The following is an 18,081-nucleotide window of genomic DNA, read 5'->3' as shown; positions in this document are numbered from 1 at the left end:
TGCTCTAAAGGAGTTTAGAGCGCGTAGTAATAGAAAGAAGCTAAAGACGCAGGTGCGCGCTAAAGAAGGTAAGCTAAGTTAAAGGCAATGCAGGCAGTGCAATTAGACTAGGCATAACTTGCGTACGTGTAAGAAAGTAGTAGAAGTAGACTCTAAATAATATCTTATGTTGTATTGCTCTATATAGGGCTAAAGTGGGCTGTTTTGCGAGAGAATGGGGTGGTTTTAGTGGGGGCTTGGCAAAAGTGGCCGGCCAACCCGTGTGGCCGGCCAACCCGTTAGGTACGTTAACCTTTTTTTAATTCTAAAGAGTAAGATTAGTTAAAGTATACTTATACTCTTACTACACACATAATCCTAGGTTCTGCTAGAGATAGGTTAGCTTAGTTGCTGCGCTCTAGCTTCTACTGCCTACGCAAACGCACATAATCCTAGGTTTAGCTAGAGATAGGTTAGCTTAGTTGCTGTGCTTTAGCTTATACACACATGTTTTTTTTTTATCTTTGTGGAGGATAAAATAGCCTAGCAGTAGCTGCTTAGAAGATCAGATGAAGTGACTCTGCTATCTAAGAGAGTTGAAGGCTCTCCTTATATACACCAAGCTTCGGAACATACTATCTCCAGATCCCGAGCTGTGTCCCAGGCTCTAAGCCCCAGTCCCAGGCTCCGAGCCCCAGCCAAGGCTCTTAGTATACGCGACATCTTTTCTTATAACTAACCTCCTTGCACCTCTTGTGTTGTCTAACTTTTATAATGCTAACAACTAGCTGCACTGCTAGCAGCTATTTAAACTACAAGCAGCTCTGCGAACTGCCTTAATAACCAGCTGCTCTACCAGCAGCTATTTAAACTGCAGGCAGACTCTGAAAACTGCCTTAATAACTAGCTGCTCTGCTAGCAGCTATTTAATCTGTCTATAGTCCTTGTAAGCTTCACTAATAACTAGCTGCCTCTCTAACAGCTACCTGCTTAACTAGCAGCCTCTGCTAGCTGCCTTTACAATTAGCTGCTCTGCCTGCAGCTATTCTAGATGTAAGGACGGAGCTCTGTACCACTACGCCAATACAACCAAAAAGGTGCGAATAATCAACCAACAGTTAATTATTGCGTACAGAATAGTATATATACCCGTCGCACGTAAGCACCATCTCGGTCTTACACGTAAGCGCCATCCCGGCCTTACATTATCCCCCTTCTTAGCAGACGCATGTCCCAGGCGTCACATGGCCTACCCGCAGCTCAGAGGCGCCTATGCGCATGTCTCGGTTACCGGCCAGAGGCTGACCACCTGCGGCCCAGAGGCGCGGGATAAACACGACGCAACGCTTAGTGGCCACGCCAGCTAAGCCATACACACTAGACCTCCCAGCAGCTACAACGTGGCGCCAGAAGAGGCCGCCTCACGTTTTAGTCTAAAAACTGGCAAAGCTGTCTGAGGTGTGGGTCGAACGCGCGACTGTCCTTGTTGTTGGTTAATTATTATGTAAGGACAGAGCTCTGTACCACTACGCTAATACAACTAAAAAGGTGCGAATAATCAACCAACAGTTAATTATTGCGTACAGAATAGTATATATACCCGTCGCACGTAAGCACCATCTCGGCCTTACACGTAAGCGCCATCCCGGCCTTACACTAGACTAGCTATGCGTCTAGTTTTTTACTTTATCTAACTATAAACAACCTTCTGCTAGAGACCTAATGCCTTAATTTAGCGCGCGCTAGATAGTTAGCTAATGCTACTAGACAACTATCTAGCATTCCTACAAGCTGTCTAGTGTCTAGCCTCACGATCAACTACCTATTCGCACGCTCTGCCTACCCAGCCTAGCATTAGGGTTAGGACTGCTATAAGCTCTTAGTTGTATTGTTATTAAAACAGCTAGTAGTCTAACAACTAAAGCTAGTACTAGGCTACTATTAGCCTAACGTAGAAGATAATAACAGTAACAACAGCGACTACAGCAACAACAGTAACTATAGTAATAACAGCAACTACAGCAACAACAGCAACAACTTAGTAGATAAGATAATGCTATAAGTAGTAAGTAAAAAAAGGTTATTTTAAAAAAAAGAATTTTAACATACTTTACAGGCAAGTTGCTTACACACCTAAGTTACTTACTTTTGCTAAGACTCTACTAAACTACTTTTTTTACACTAATGCATTTCTAATAACACTACTTAGATGTGCTAAAAGAACATTAGATACAGCTTACACTTTAAGCTTTTAAATAAGACATAAAACTTTTAAAAAAAACATGCTATAGCTATGTAAAAAGTTTTTTAAAAAATAATAAATAACTATAGCACTAGATAACTTTTATAAGTTAATTCTATAGCTAACTTATAAAAGCTAAGTAATAAAAAAAAGTAGGTAATTATTAAGACTATACTTAAGCTATATGCGCAAAGATTTTTCTCTTAAATAGCATTTATAGCTAATATAGCTAATTCTTTGCACGCTAAGCATAATCTAGGCTATGTTAGCATAAACTAGCCTAGTATGTTTATAAAGTGTTATTTAAAGCTTAAAGTAAAGTTTTAAGTATAAGTATAGTTAATAAATATTTAGCCTATAATAAAGCTTATATTACTAAAGTTGTACATATTATTATCTTAGATGCTATACTTAGCTTTAATATTCTTTATAAGGCTAAACCTGCTTTAAATCACTTTAGAACTTTTATAAAAAGCTTTTTTATAGTTGTACTACGCTTAAATGTTACTTTAAAGTTTAGATAACACTTTTTAAATATACTAGGCTAGTTTATAGTAATATAGCCTAGATTATGCTTAGCGCGTAAAGAATTGGCTATATTAGCTATAAATGCTATTTAAAGGGAAAATCCTTGCGCATATAGCTTAAGTATATTCTTAATAATTACCTACTTTTTTTTATTACCTAGCTTTTATAAGCTAGCTATAGAATTAGCTTATAAAGGTTATCTAGTGTTATAGTTATTTATTATCTTTTAAAAGACTTTGTACATAGCTATAGCATATTTTTTTTAAAAGTTTTATGTTTTATTTAAAAGCTTAGAGCATAAGCTATATCTAACATTTTTTTTAGCACATTTAAGTAGTGTTGTGAGGAATACATTAGTGTAGGAAAAGTAGTTTAGTAGGGTTTTAGCAAAAGTAAGCAACTTAGGTGTGTAAGCAACTTGCCTGTAAAGTACGTTAAGGCTTAATTTTAAGCTTTTTTTTATACATAAAAAGTAAGCTTTAGAGAGGGGTAATGTAACAGCGTGTACTGTGTTATATGCTCTACAACTTAAGCTTCCTTGCTTGCGCAACAAGTAGCGCCTTAGTACAACAAGTAGCGTCTTAGCAGGGGGGACACATGTATATTTAAACTTGCGGAGCAGCTCCTCTGCTCCTTAGTTTAATCTAGTTAGGTTACACCACCTCTTGCTAGTAGCTTAAGCATGCTAATTGTAACATATATTATAAAAATAAAGTTTCTACTATGCTTTAAAGTAGCTTATAACTTTATTATTATTTTTAGTAATATTTAAGAAATGGTTTAAAGCACTAGATTAGTTTCTTTTAACCTATAATATGTTATAATTAGCTTTTATATAAAGTTACATACTTTAATACTACTACTTTTTATTAATAATAAGCTTTAGTTATTATAAACTCCAAGTAATACTTTAAAACTTAAGTTATAATTAATGTTTATAAAAATAAAAATTTAAAAGCATATAAATAGATTACTAACTCTTATAGTTATAGTGTTTTAAAAATGTTTTAAAAAGAGTAGTAATAATTACTTATAAGTTAGTGTTAGTATAAAAAAATCACTAAGCTTTAAGCAGCTAATAAGGCTACTATATAATATAAATTATATAAAAAATTAGATTAAAGTAGAAAAAGCCTTAATAGTTTAAAAAAGCCTACACTTCACAACCTTAAAAAAAGTTTAGAGTGTATAGTAATAATAAAAAAGTAAAAAAGTAAGTATAAGCTAAAGTAAGTAAGCTATTTTAAAGGCGCTATAAACAGTGTAATTAGACTAGGCATAATATATAAACATGTAAGCAAGAAGTAGAAGTAGTTTCTAAATAATATTCTAAGCTATACTATACTGTATAGTGCTAAAGCAGGTTATTATAGGCTATAATAGAGTGCGTTGTAGTGTGGTCTATGTAACGATTCTTATGAATCGTTCCATCTCAGGTCGCTCGGAACCTATCCAAAGGGTCCCTGTATCAGCTCCGATCATGACTTAACCCTGTCCCCCGCAGTTACTCCTATTCCCTTAAGTATTTAGTTGCACCTCTCTTCTTAGCTAGCTTAGTAGTTTTCTAATATCCTTTTATACAAGGCCTATATGTGTTAATAGAATTCCTAGGTTATTAAGTCCCTACATACTTCTATATACCTCTAAGTGGATTTCTACCGCATTTAAACCTATTGTCTTGCCTGCGCTGTTACAGTCTTAGCAAAAGTAAGCAACTTAGGTGTGTAAGCAACTTGCTTATAAGGTACAGTAGTAGATTTTATAAAGTTTGTTTTATTTCTATTTAGTAATTAACAGTATATAAAAGATTCTATTTTACTATATAAAAAATAGATTCTATATAGCATGAAAATTATTATAGTGTTGCGCTATATTACTATGTAGGTGTTTTAGTAGAGTTTGCTAGTCTGTTGACTTATAAAAAATAGTAAAAAAGTAGTAAGAAAAGTAACGTACCTAACAGGTTGGCTAGCCACACAGGTTAGCTAGCTACTTTTGCTAAGCCCCTACTAAAACTACTCTATTCTCTTGCAAAACAGCCTACTTTAGCCCTATATAAAGCAATATAACATAAGATATTATTTAAAGTCTACTTTTACTACTTACTTATATATATGCAAGTTATGCCTAGTTTAATTACACTACTTATATTACCTTTAACTTAGCTTACCTTTTTTAGCGCGCACTTGCGTCTTTAGCTTTTTTCTATTACTACGCGCTCTAAACTTCTTTAAAGTAGTTAGACAAGCTTTATTTTTAACTATTAAGGTTTTCTCTACCTAAATCTACTTTTTTTTATATAATTTATGTTACATAGCAGCTTTATTTACTACTTAAAGCTTTATAATTTTATAGCCTACTTTATTATGTTAATGCTCTAAATAACTATTATCTACTTTTTATTACTTTATTATATTACCTTTAGCTATCTTTATCTTTTTAAAGCTATAATAACTGCTCTAGTTAATATCTAGCCTATTATAAAGCCTAATTTATTAAAGTTATATGTGTTTTAATTCTAGATACTATACTTAGCTTTTATGTTAGCTACTAGGTAAAACTAGCTTTAGATAACTTTTAGATTCTTATAAAGCACTTTTTTATAATTATACTTATAATTAAACTTTATTATAAACTTAGAGTAGTGCTTAACCTATATACTAGGCTAGTTTAAGCTAACTTAGCCTAGATTACGCTCTGCAGGCAAGGAATTAGCTATATTAGCTACAGCTATAAGCCTAGAGAGAAATCTGCGTATAATAAGCTTAAGTATATACTTAATAACTATCTTTTTTTTAAGCTTAGTTAAATTCCTTAATTTAGGCTAGTATTTTGCTTATAAAAGCTGTCTAGTGTGTTAATTACTTAGTGTTATATAAAAGACATTATAAATAGCTATAGTGTGTTATAAAGAGAGTTTTAAGTCTTATTTAAAAGCCTAAAGAGTAAGCTGTATCTAATGTTTTTTAGAAAATTTAATCTAGTGTTGTTGTTAAGGCATTATGTAAATAGGTAGAGTTTAGTAGGGGCTTAGTAAAAGTGGCCAGCCAACCTGTGTGGCCGGCCAACCTGTTAGGTACGTTATATGTAAAAAGACACAAAATATACATGTTATAGTTAAATTATGCATAAAATTTACTTTTATCTAATTTAAATAAATGATTTAGATAGTATTAATTTATTAAAAGAATAGTATACTATTACATAGAGTAAAAAAAATCATTATAGTGTTCTTCTGTGTTGCCGCGCAGCGTTGTAGTAGGGTTTACTAGTCTGCTCATTTGAATGGTCCACTCGCTCATGAAAAACATTATATATACAGTTAGAATACTTTTGGACGGCAAGCCTAAGATTGGTCGGACAGCCGATCGTACGTAGAGCCCTCTGGCGTGCAATACATAATGCATTTCATCAGAGAAAACCCCTTCCAGTGACCTCGATATATACAATGAAGTATTGGACAATGTTGTTAGACTAGCCAAATATTGGCCGCCTGTTAAGGCTTTTCCTTAGTCTTCATTCCAAAATCCGTGTCTAATGATCTTTTCAACTTGGACTCTCTCATACCCCATGCAGCTATGAATCCGACACAAGCAAAAACAACAGCTATCTGCCAGACCCTCTGTAGAGCTCCTTGATATGTCAGAATAATTTCGATTCTAGTAGACTCACTAAAACTGTTTATAAAAGCTGATGATGATTTCTCGTATGCTACACCGTTTCGAAGCATGTCACGTGCATTGCTGTCGCTTATTTGGGTGGAAAGCTGTTCGAACCGGTTGTTGAAAATGGCCGCAGGAATTGAGATTCCCCATATTGAACCAAGGCTGCGAAGAAAGCCCCACGTAGCCGTTGATGCCGCCACATCACTTTCAGGCAGCTCGACTTGGACAGCAGGAAGAATTGCAGTAGTGACAAGACCGATTCCCGCAGCGGCAACGATTTGGAAGATGGCCCATTTCGTGGTTGATGATGCGATATCTAGAGTGGTGAAGAGTCCGACACCTAAAGCTTGTAGGCTAAAACCAATGATACACAAGGGCTTGTACCGGCCGGTGGCAGTTATTAGTCCTCCAGCGACGATAGCGAAGGGTATGACTACAATGGTAGTAGGAAGGAACTGGATGCCTGACCGAGTTGGATTGCTTAACAGCACGCTTTGGAAGTACACCGGAAGAAAATAAGTGATCCAATACAAGATCATGCCGTGGAGAAACACCAATACAAAGGCGATCGCAGATGTTCGATTCTTGAAGAGCCGTGGAGGCATAACGGGTTCCTGTTGCCACCCTGTCACTTCGTAGCTGTGGAATGCGCATATGCCGAGTAGCCCTAGGATTAAAGGGAGTATAGTACGCCAAGATGACCAAGGTCTAAGTGTTCCTCCGTAAGTTAAGGCGATTAGGATGGATATCATGGACGATACTAGTATTGCGTTCCCAATGTAATCAAGTCGTTTCAGCTTGTTCATCACAGTCGTCTCTTTGTCGAATCTGACCTGTAAAAAGAGTACGAGTAGAAGCAAAGCTAACCCAGAGACCGGTAATCCAAGGTAAAAAACCCAGCGCCAGGAGGAATGGTCGACAAGAACACCGCCAATAAATGGGCCTAAGGAAGATCCCGTAGCAAAGATGGCGAAGATGATGCCCATTATTGCGCCTCTCTTCCTTTGGGGTACGAGATCGCAGACGATGATGTCTATGAGCATATTCACGCCCCCGAGACCTATTCCCTGTAGTGTTCGTCCAGCAATCAGCATACCGTTAGAATTTGATCCACCGGCGATTCCACTGCCGAGTGCAAAGACGGCAACAGAAAATATGCTAGGCCATCGTCGTCCGAATACGTCTGCTAGTTGACCAAAGAGCGGCTGAATAACTGCACTGTTTTGGTACGTTAACTTAAAGCGCGAGTAAGCCGTATGAACTCATCGCGGAGGGCTTACCTGGACAAAAATATCGCATTCACAAACCACACATATAACTCTTTGGAGTCGAGCTCGTGGGTGATGGTCGGTAGCGCAGTAGCAGTAACGGTACCCTCAATCGCGGTAAGAAGCGAAGTCATGCAAAGACTGGCTATGATCATCCAAAATCTCCAGTCGTAACTCTCATCAATCTCCGAATCGCTAGCTGTTTGTTCTTCTAACCCTTTGGATGACGTGAGTCGCGGGGTCGCTGTTGTCGAAATGATCTTGTCGGTCGGGGTTTCGCCATGAGATTGGATCTCCGGATTGCAATCCATTGTGCCTCGTCGGATCGTAGCAATTAGAGTGGTTAACGTTTTAGTTTGTTGATTTCACGATGAGGCGTCCCCAAACGATCAGAACATTTGCCGCCGAAGGGGGCAACGGTCTTACAGCTGCAGCACCCAGAAGCTACGCCGCACAGATGCGGCTCAGCTCTGACATGAAGGCGAGACATGATGTTTGTTAAGTCTAGGTCATTAATAAGATATATTGCGAAACCACCGAGCCGGAAATCACCATACGCGGACGATCCGGCGCTTCAGTACGGTACGTTATGCAGCGTCGGTGAATCCTTGGCTAGCTAGACACCAGTCGACTTCATCCTAATGCTTAATAAATAATACTCAAAATATCGAAGTCTGACGAGCAATGTGACCTTGCTTTCGTAGTCTTGCTTCATTCGATCGAAAGCACTGGTATTACCAACTTTGGAGGTATGCACCGCTTCTTCAAATCCGAATTTTTCAACTTCGAGTTCTTGCGTATTTTGAGCACCGCACCATATGGAGGATGTGAAATTGGGGACGCTTTGGTCGTAGCTTCTAGGATAAATGACTGTGATGCAGAGTCATGGAGTCAAGAGTGGGCAGATATGAGTTCCAAAGCGGAAGCTCTGGCAGAGGAGGCGCAAAGCCTTGGAGATACCTGCGCCGCTCGCGGGGCCTTTTTGAGAGCTGCAAATTACTCTCGTGCCAGCCAATACATGCTCAGCAACTCACACCTGGGGCCAGATCTACGCGTCCTGCAAAGGCTGGAGAAGAGTAGAGATCTATTCAAGAGGGGTATTGCTCTATTGGAAATTGCTACAGCACACCCTCTATCCATCCCTTTTAAGAATGAGGTAGAGCTTCTGGCGTACCTGTACATCCCAAATATGAATGCCAAGAGACAAAACAGCACGGGTCGATATCCGCTTGTCATCATCTTGGATGGGGGCGACTCTACACAAGAGGAAATGTTTATTGCGTGTGGCTTGGCTGGGCTCGCCCGTGGATATGCTATCCTCACTTTCGATGGTCCTGGACAGGGGATATTGCTCAAGCGGGACAAGGTTCCCATGGAACCTGCGTACGAGAAGGTCACTTCGACTGTCTTGGACTACGTCGAGAAAATGGAATCGAGCGCTGAGTTGTCGCACTTGAGCGTTGACTTGGACAGAGTAGCGGTTGTCGGGCATTCTCTAGGCGCGTATTTCGCACTACGATCATGTGTTGATCTCAGAATCAAAGCCTGCATTGCTATTGATCCTTCATACGATATGTGGGATCTACTGGCATCCCGAATCCCGGCTTGGCTTATTGAAGGCTGGTCCGGAGACTATATACCGGATGGGGTTTTGAATTCTATCGTAAGGGTACTTCAACGATTGAATTTCCAGATGAGATGGGAAGTCGAGCATATGTTAGCAATAATGGGAGCGGAGAGCCCAGCCCAGGCGATTCGGAATCTACGAAAGTTTAGCTTGCGTCTTGCGAAAGGTGAGGAATATTTGAGCGAGGCTCAGTGCGCGATTCTAGTATCTGGTGCGGCGAAATCAATGTACTTTGATCCGACCTCGGACACCAGAAAGGTCTTTGAGGCTCTCGGCCATCTAGACATCTCGAGAAAGGAGTGTTGGATTGCAGATAGCGTGGAGCAAGGAGGACTATCAGCAAAGATTGCGGCATTCGAGTTAGCGAACCATCGAATATTCACTTGGTGTGACAGGCATATTGGGCTAGAGAAGGTGCGAGCTTAGAAAGTTTGGACCATCGTAAGATACAAGCGTTTTAATACTAAGAAGAGAAAATCTAACCATTTTCAAAGCTGTCGTGATTTCATGAACCTACAAAATGATTCATTACTCTTGCCTAGCAGGTCATTGATTGTTGGATGCGGCAAACCAGTTTCGTGCTGAAGGAAGCGTCACTATACCCGCATGGTGCGACCGCCAGGAGAGAGAAACACAGGTGATTTGTCTGCGGCATATTCGGCGGCATTAGTCCCCGAAAACGCCGGTGGAGGTCCTCTGCGGCGGGGATGAGTTGAGATAAAACGTGCCACCGCTCCTCGGGTGACGCCCCTCTCCTAGACACCCCTAGCTAATATCTTCCGTCGAACATTCGTTCGCATCGCTCTCTTCACCATGGCGCCCCAGAAAGAAGTAGTGCTCAAACTATCGTCCATGCGATACAAGAAGTCTGAAGTTTCGGAAGCGCAATTCCATGATCACGGTAGCAAATTTCATGCCCCCAAGGCTGCCATTGTCCAGGCGCGCCATGGAGCTCTTAGAGTGGCCCAGGTATGACTATCTTATGTCTGAGGACAATAAGAGGTGACAGTGTCTAGTACTACACGCCCAAAGCACTTCGCGGACTGGTTGAAGAGAAGCTTCCGTGGGCAGTGAGGCCAGGCTGGAAGATTGACGAGCACGATGCCGTTATCCAGGTCTATGTCCGCACCCCGGAGCAGATGATGGCAATCGTCACCGATCCGGATTTCCAATCACTTATTGCTGACGATGATGACATTGTTGACCCGTCCAAAGCGACGGTCACGGCGGGATGGGAGGAGGTTTATGTCGAGGACGGGAAAATAGTGAACATTGAGAATGGGAAGAGCATCTACCCTAGCTTCGCAGAGTGTGAGAAGCTCGGTGCAGTGGGCAGGGCGACATCCATTTCGGCGGATATGCAAAGGTTCTAACTGTGCGTTGAGGCGTGAGAGCAAGTAAATAGCCGAGAGTAGAGAACCGAACAACTTTCAGCCTTTAAGTAGGCTAAAACAACTTATACTGTGCTACAATGTGCTTTGTGTGTCCGTTGTGTTGTCAATGATTGCCCCATCATCTCTTGGAGGGAAAAGTAAATGAAAGGAAGTAACCATACTTTCTAACAAGCAAGCTAGATCAAGCGCTTGACTTGACTAGCTTAAAGCTTAATTGTTCCCTTAAGTTAAGTTGCTTTATAGTAATTAACAAGCTAAGTTAAGCTAAGGAGGAAGCTGGCTTAATTAGCTTAGGACCTTGGTTAGCTTAAGCGGAGGAGGAGGCAGCAGCAATCTGCTAGTGAGACTGCTAGTTTTGCAGTAGAAGCGATCTTGTGATAGTTTTTTTATCTCAGCGAGCTCAGACGGTCGAGGGCTTTGATTAGCGCCACACTATACTCCTTAAAGTAAAGCTGTTTTCTTACAGTCTGCTAAGTTTTTTCTAAACTAATTAGAAGCTATAATTTTCTTAAAGCTCCTCCTGTCTAAGAGACTTTAGTGCGCCTGTGTAAGCGCAACGCTTCTAATTCTCTTAATAATTTTTAGCCCCTTCTAGGTAGCTATAACTCTCTTACTTTCTTTATACTATTATTAGTACTATACTTATAATTAATTCTACTTTAATAGGAAAATTCTAGCTTTTGTGTGCAGAAACATGTTATTTATTATTATATTTCTACCTAACGCCTGCTACCTACCTACCTTGCTAGCTCTATTATATCTTTTATCTTAATAACATTGTCTTAAGGCTTTTCTACCTTCTAGCATTTTAATCTGCAGTATATTCTAGAGGCTAAATTAAAGTAGGTTAGTTAATCTTAGCTATTATTAATAGTTAAACATGAGTAGATAGACTAGTAGAGGACAGGGTTAAGAGAAACAGTTGCGTTAGGACGCGTACAATGCTAAGCTTATAATTTTTGTTGTTAAAATATTAAAAATTTATTTAAAAATAGTCTAGAGTAGATTATATATACCCTTTAAGTAATTAATCTTAATTATAGGCGCTGTAAAAAGCTGTGTGTAATAGTATCTTGTATAGGAGTTTCTAGTAAGTTAATAGACAAAGCTTTGCACACGTCGCGCTGCACTAAAGTCCCTTAGACAGCAGCTAAGAAGGAAGAGGCCCTAGCAGAGGTCCGAAAGTATCTATACTATTTGTGTACTAGTGTCTTCTTAGCATGCTGTCTAAGCTAGCTAAGATAAAGTTTTTTAGTGTTGCAAACGTAGCTTATTAAGCAATCTGTGCAACCTCACGCCGTGCACAGCACACTCTATCCTATATTTTCTGCTGCTGTTAGCCTTGTATACTGCGCTGTTAGTGTTGCTTTTAGCTTAAACCTTTATCCTACCCTTCTTATTATTACTATAGCACCTAAACGCGTTAAAGCCACCCCTAGAGGCACTTAAAGTTAGCTTGTTGTTATTAAAGACTCCTAGCAGACACAGCGCCTCTTGCTGCGCTAAGCTCTTATTACCCGTTTTTCTCGCTTGACGCACGGGCTCACCTGGCGCACACTTTGCTCAGGAACACTAAAATTGTCACATAATACTAACTCTACTAATATAGACCTAATTTTAGAAGCGCTTACAGCGTTAGAATCTCTAAAGTTTAGAGAAAAAGTTAATATTACTTAAGTTATAAAAAAATATAGTGTTAAATAATTAATACTGTTATAAAGGTAGCACAGAGTCTAAGGCTTCTATGTAAAGTAATATAAGAATTAATAACTTTTAAATAACTATAAGAAAAGAGAGCTTTTAGAATACATTAAAAAACTATATAAGTAAAGGCTACTCTTTATAATAAACATACTATAACGTACCTAACAAGTTGGCCGGCCACACAGGTTAGCTGGCTACTTTTGCTAAGCCCCTACTAAAACTACCCTATTCTCTTGTAAAACAGCCTACTTTAGCCCTATATAAAGTAATATAACATAAGATATTATTTAGAGTCTACTTTTGCTACTTACTTACATATATGTAAGTTATGCCTAGTTTAATTGCACTGCCTGCATTACCTTTAACTTAGCTTACCTCTTTTAGCGCGCACCTGTGTCTTTAGCTTCTTCTTATTACTACACGCTTTAAACTTCTTTAGAGTAGTTAGACAAGCCTTATTTTTAACTATTAAGGTCTTTTCTGCCTAAATTTGCTTTTTTTTATGTAATTTATGTTACATAGCAGCCTTATTTGCTGCTTAAAGCTCTATAATCTTATAGCTTACTCTATTATGTTAATGCCCTAGATAACTATTATTTACTTTTTATTACTTTACTATATTACCTTTAGCTGTCTTTGTCTCTTTAGAGCTATAATAACTACTTTAGTTAACATCTAGCTTATTATAAAGTTTAACTTATTAAAGTTATACTTGTCTTTATTCTAGATACTATACTTAGCTTTTATATTAGCTACTAGGTAAAACTAGCTCTAAATAACTTTTAGATCTTTATAAAGCGCTTTTTTATAATTATACTTATAATTAAACTTTATTATAAACTTAGGGCAGTGCTTAACCTACATACTAGGCTAGTTTAAGCTAACCTAGCCTAGATTGCGCTCTGCAGGCAAGGAATTAGCCATATTAGCTACAGCTATAGGCCTAGGGGGAAATCTGCGTGTAATAAGCTTAAATATGTACTTAACAACTACCTTTTTTTTAAGCTTAGTTAGATTCTTTAATTTAGGCTAGCATTCTGCTTGTAAAGTCTGTCTAGCGCGTTAATTACTTAGTATTATGTAAGAGACATTATAGATAGCTGTAGTGTGTTATAAAAAGAGTTTTAAGTCTTATTTAAAAGCTTAAAAAGTAAGCTATATCTAACATTCTTTAGAAAATTTAATCTAGTGTTGTTGTTAAGGCATTATGTAGATAGGTAGAGTTTAGTAGGGGCTTAGCAAAAGTGGCTGGCTAACCTGTGTGGCCGGCTAACCTGTGTGGCCGGCTAACCTGTTAGGTACGTTATAACTTTACTACTAAAATAAGTAGCAAATAGGTAGAGAGCTTATAGCTAGACTAGTTTCTTAAGCGTTACTAAGCTAACCTAGTATTAAAGTAGACTACTAGCATTAATAAAAAAAGAAAAAGAGCTAATTTTAGTTTTAAATACACACTATATTTTAATTTTTTAATGTGTAAGATTAAATAATATAATATCTAGCTAAAAAATATGTATAATATAAATAAAAAAGGCTTCTTAATTAAAGTGCTTTTAAAGATAAAGCAGATCTCTTTCTAGTAAAAGTATAAAAAAAGTAGGATTAAGTAGATAGTTTAGAACAGTAACTATAAGTAGATAATAATAATTACTTATATATACACTAATAAATCTTCTCTTTCTTTAAGCCTTATCTACTAGGTAGTTATAAGTAATATCTAAGACTTATAGCTTTAAAACTTTATTTTTAAGTAAAGAGGCTAATAATAACTTTAAGCTTTAATAGCTTAAGATAATCTTTAATAAAAAAACTAAACTAAAAGTGTAGTAAAGATACTAACTTTTTATTCTTAATAAACATAGATTCTATATAAACATAAAGTCTATTAAGTACTATAATAATAATAAAATTCTTCTAGCTATTTATTTTTTATAGAACTTATATACTTTAGCTACTTAATGTTTGCTTATTTAAGCGTCTTTTATAAGCTTATATCTATAAGATAGTATAGTTTATAAAAAAATCTTAAGCTTCTTTTACTATTACTAAAAAAAATTAAAATTTCTGCATGTTTTAGGCAGCATAGAAGAAAGCTTTTACTACTAATAATGTTTTTTTTTAAAGTTTAAAACTTATAGTTTTTATATTTTTTAAGCCTAATATTATTCTAAACTAATTTAATAACTTTAAAGCTAAAAAACTTTTCTCTAGTAAAAGCCTAAAGTTAGTGCTTATAGCTAAAAACTAAAGAAAAATTACTAAGCTTTTAAAATTAGTTATTAATAATATATATAACTTTAAAGCTTAGCAGCTTTTATAAATAATCTACATACTATTTATATAAAACATCTTTTTAAAACTAGAGGTTTACAGCCTTAAAAAAGCACTAGTTGATAAGAAAAAGTATTAGTAAAAAAAAAAGCTTTTTAGCTTAAACTTTTTTTTAATTTAAACAGTAAAGTAATTTTTTAGAGCTTAAATAAAGTCTAGTAAGCTTATAGGTGTAAAATAAAAAAAGTAAAAGTAGTAAAAGCAAAGACACTTAAAAAAAAAGAAGATGCTAAGCGCAAAGCTATAAAAAAAAAGCAGAGAAGAAGTAAGTTATAAAAAAAAAGACGGTGTATAAAGGCTACTGCAAAGGAAATCTAACTCTAAGAGCAGGCTTAGAAGCAGTAGGAGAAGAAGGATAACAAGTAAGTTAGATTAGCAGCTGCGCAGCTCTAAAAGGACATCTAATATACTAAATAAGCTAAAAAAAAAAAAGTAAACAGCATTCTCTTAGACCTTAGAATAATAGTAGTAATAAGGAATTAGTTGTAGAGGTTATTGCTGCCCCCTGTAAGGCCGGATGTCCCAGAACGGGCCAGTATGGCCTCACCTGACCTGTTTGGAGGTCATATGACCTGTGCTTCGTATATAAGCACGAATCCTGACAAGCGAGGCTTGGCAGCGATTCGTCTCTCTTACAATACACTCCTATCTTTCTCCGAAAGCTTGCTCTCAGTGCTATCCGTGCTACCTATAACCTCCGGAAGGCCTCCGTATCGGCCCCGACCCCGACCTGGCCCTGACCCCTGCTGTTACCCCTATTCTCTTATGTATTTAGTCGCACCTCGCCCTTGTAGCTAGCTTGGTACTTTTCTAATATCCTACGTACAAGGCCTATAGGTGTTATTAACATTCCTAGGTCTCTAAGTCCCTACACACTCCTATATGCCTCTAAGTAGATTTATACTGCATTTAGACCTATTGTCTTGCCTGCGCTGTTACATTATATTAGAAAACTTGCTTTTTCTAGTAACAGCCTTATTATAATATTACATTAATTATCTGTTTAACTATGTCTAAACCTAAAGACGCGTCTAATTTAGTTTAGGTTGCCTTACACACTGTTACATTAAACTATTTAGTTATATAGACTAGATCTTATTAACCTCTAGTTAACTAAAGCCTTTAGGTTTAAAACTTCCTATCCCCTATAATTAGAATTGCCTTTAGAAAAGTTGCATAAAGGCGCTAAGGTAAAAACTTAGAGACTACTAATAACTTATTAGAATTAGAGGCAACTGCTAATGATTAACTAACTACTATCCCCCTCTAAATCTTAATAAAAGGATTTACAACCTACTTAAGCCTTAGCTAAGGCAAGATGCCTGCTACTAGAGCTAAACAACAACAGCTAAACCCGCCTCTGCAGGACCTAAAGCTATACCCCACCTAATTTAGAGTTAATCCGCAGCACATGCCCTAATAGGCCTTAATTAACTACTAAATTACCTCTAATAATGCCTTAAATTATCCCTGCTACCCTAATAGCAGGAGACCTTTTAGGCACCCCTAACAATGCCCTAAATCATCCCTGCTACGTTATAGCAGGGGACCTTTAAGGCACCCCTAACAACGCCTAATTGTCACTGCACTAAACGCACGCCTAAGATTAATATCTACATAAAATAGCAAGGAACAATTAGCAAGCCTTAATTATTAACAGGCTGCGCATCTATACAGATCACTATTAGAGCAGGCACGCACGCATGGCGTTTAGTTTAGAGGACACTGCTAGCAGTGCGAAGGAATAATTTAGAGCAAGGACACCTAGCTAAATTAGACTAGTTTTAGTTTAAGGAAGCAGAGGACATAACAGTAATACTTTGTACTATAATTACTACTAATAGGGACTATTAGTCTACAGAGGGGGGGGTAGTGTAACAATTCTCATAAATTGCTCTATCTTAGGTCGCCAGAACCTCCAGAAGGCCTCTGTATCAGCCCCAACCCTGACCTGGCCCTGACCCCTGCTGTTACCCCTATTCCCTCATGTGTTTAGTCGCACCTCGCCCTTGTAGCTAGCTTAGTAGTTTTCTAATATCCTACGTACAAGGCCTATAGGTGTTATTGGCATTCCCAGGTCTCTAAGTCCCCACGCACTCCCATATGCCTCTGAGTGGATTCATACCGCATTTGGACCCATTGTCTTGCCTGCGCCGTTACAGTAGCCTTATTTGCTGCTTAAAGCTCTATAATCTTTTTTTACACTAATACTAGCTTATGTGTAATAATTACTACCCTCTTTAAGACCTTCTTAAAGGCCTTTACTATAAATATTAGTAAGCTATCTATATGCCTTTAAATTCTTACTTTTATAAGTGTTAATTACAACCTAAATTTAAAAGTATTACTTAGGGTTTATAACTGCTAGAGCTTATTATTAATAAGTAGTAGTAGTAATAGAGTATATAACTAGATATTAAAGGCTATTTTAACTTATTTTAAGTTAAATAAGACTAAACTAGCGCCTTAAAACTCTTTTTAAATATTACTAAAAGTAATCACTACATTATAGGCGCATATAAAGCATAGTAGAAACTTAATTTGTATAATATAAGTAATTTAGTTACACATAAAATCTTTAGCTTAACGCCTATATACTTTTTTTAAAAAGATAAAACAACCTACATTAAAAGGCTATAAAAGGTATAATAAGTGTAAAAGTATATAAGTAGTAATAATTTTAGTTTTTTTATAGTACTACTAAAAATTAAGTAAGTTATAGCTTTTATAGCTGTTAATAATAAGAAGCTAATAAGCGCCTATAACTTTATTTTTTATATGCTTATTAAAGTGCTTTAACTACTGCAGCCTAAGCTTATTTATTGTCTAGCTGTTTTTAAAGACTATAATAACTTAGTTCTAAAGCAGATTCTTCTCTTTATACTAAGTAAAAAAGTAATAGTAGCTTTTAAAAATAATAAAAAGTAAAATAGCCTACTTTATTATATTAATGCTTTAAATAACTATTATTACCTTTTTATTACTTTACTATATTACATTTAGCTGTCCTTATCTTTCTAAAGCTATAACAACTACTCTAGTTAATATCTAGCCTATTATAAAGCTTAACTTATTAAAGTTATACATGTCTTTATTCTAGATACTATACTTAGCTTTTATGTTAGCTACTAAGTAAAACTAGCTCTAGATAACCTCTAGATTCTTATAAAGTAATTTCTTAAAATTATACTTATAATTAAACTTTATTATAAACTTAGAGCCTCTATAGCTTACAACTGTCTATAGGGTTGTCAGATATGCGCACCTACTGTCAAGACAGGAGGAACGCTGGACGAAAGCTGCTACATAGTACGAGCAATAAGCTCGAACAGTATGTCGCTGC

At 36.9% G+C, this 18,081-nt stretch overlaps 3 protein-coding genes across 3 annotated transcripts; 2 read left to right on the top strand and 1 right to left on the bottom strand.

The window, feature by feature from the left end:
• Positions 1 to 6,245: 6,245 nt before the first annotated feature.
• On the bottom strand, positions 6,246 to 7,837 carry BDR25DRAFT_326058 (MFS general substrate transporter; the record flags this gene model as incomplete). The annotated part of the gene is made up of 2 exons (XM_033692252.1): positions 6,246 to 7,632; positions 7,695 to 7,837. 2 exons carry the CDS (start codon positions 7,835 to 7,837, stop codon positions 6,246 to 6,248), a joined length of 1,530 nt encoding a protein of 509 aa, XP_033546400.1.
• A 596-nt stretch (positions 7,838 to 8,433) lies between these two features.
• BDR25DRAFT_228425 (prolyl oligopeptidase-like protein) lies at positions 8,434 to 9,735 on the top strand (the record flags this gene model as incomplete). The annotated part of the gene is made up of 1 exon (XM_033685274.1): positions 8,434 to 9,735. The coding sequence occupies one exon, from the start codon at positions 8,434 to 8,436 to the stop codon at positions 9,733 to 9,735; it is 1,302 nt and encodes a 433-aa protein (XP_033546399.1).
• A 334-nt stretch (positions 9,736 to 10,069) lies between these two features.
• Positions 10,070 to 10,726, top strand: BDR25DRAFT_288459 (uncharacterized protein). Its single transcript, XM_033688393.1, has 2 exons — positions 10,070 to 10,278; positions 10,326 to 10,726. Exons 1-2 carry the CDS (start codon positions 10,123 to 10,125, stop codon positions 10,680 to 10,682), a joined length of 513 nt encoding a protein of 170 aa, XP_033546398.1. The 5' UTR covers positions 10,070 to 10,122; the 3' UTR covers positions 10,683 to 10,726.
• Positions 10,727 to 18,081: the final 7,355 nt, after the last annotated feature.

This window comes from Lindgomyces ingoldianus (assembly GCF_010093535.1).
Source record: "Lindgomyces ingoldianus strain ATCC 200398 unplaced genomic scaffold BDR25scaffold_20, whole genome shotgun sequence".
NCBI lineage: Eukaryota > Fungi > Ascomycota > Dothideomycetes > Pleosporales > Lindgomycetaceae > Lindgomyces > Lindgomyces ingoldianus.
The sequence above is the reverse complement of the archived record's forward strand: the minus strand, read 5'-3'. Positions and strand labels throughout refer to the sequence as shown.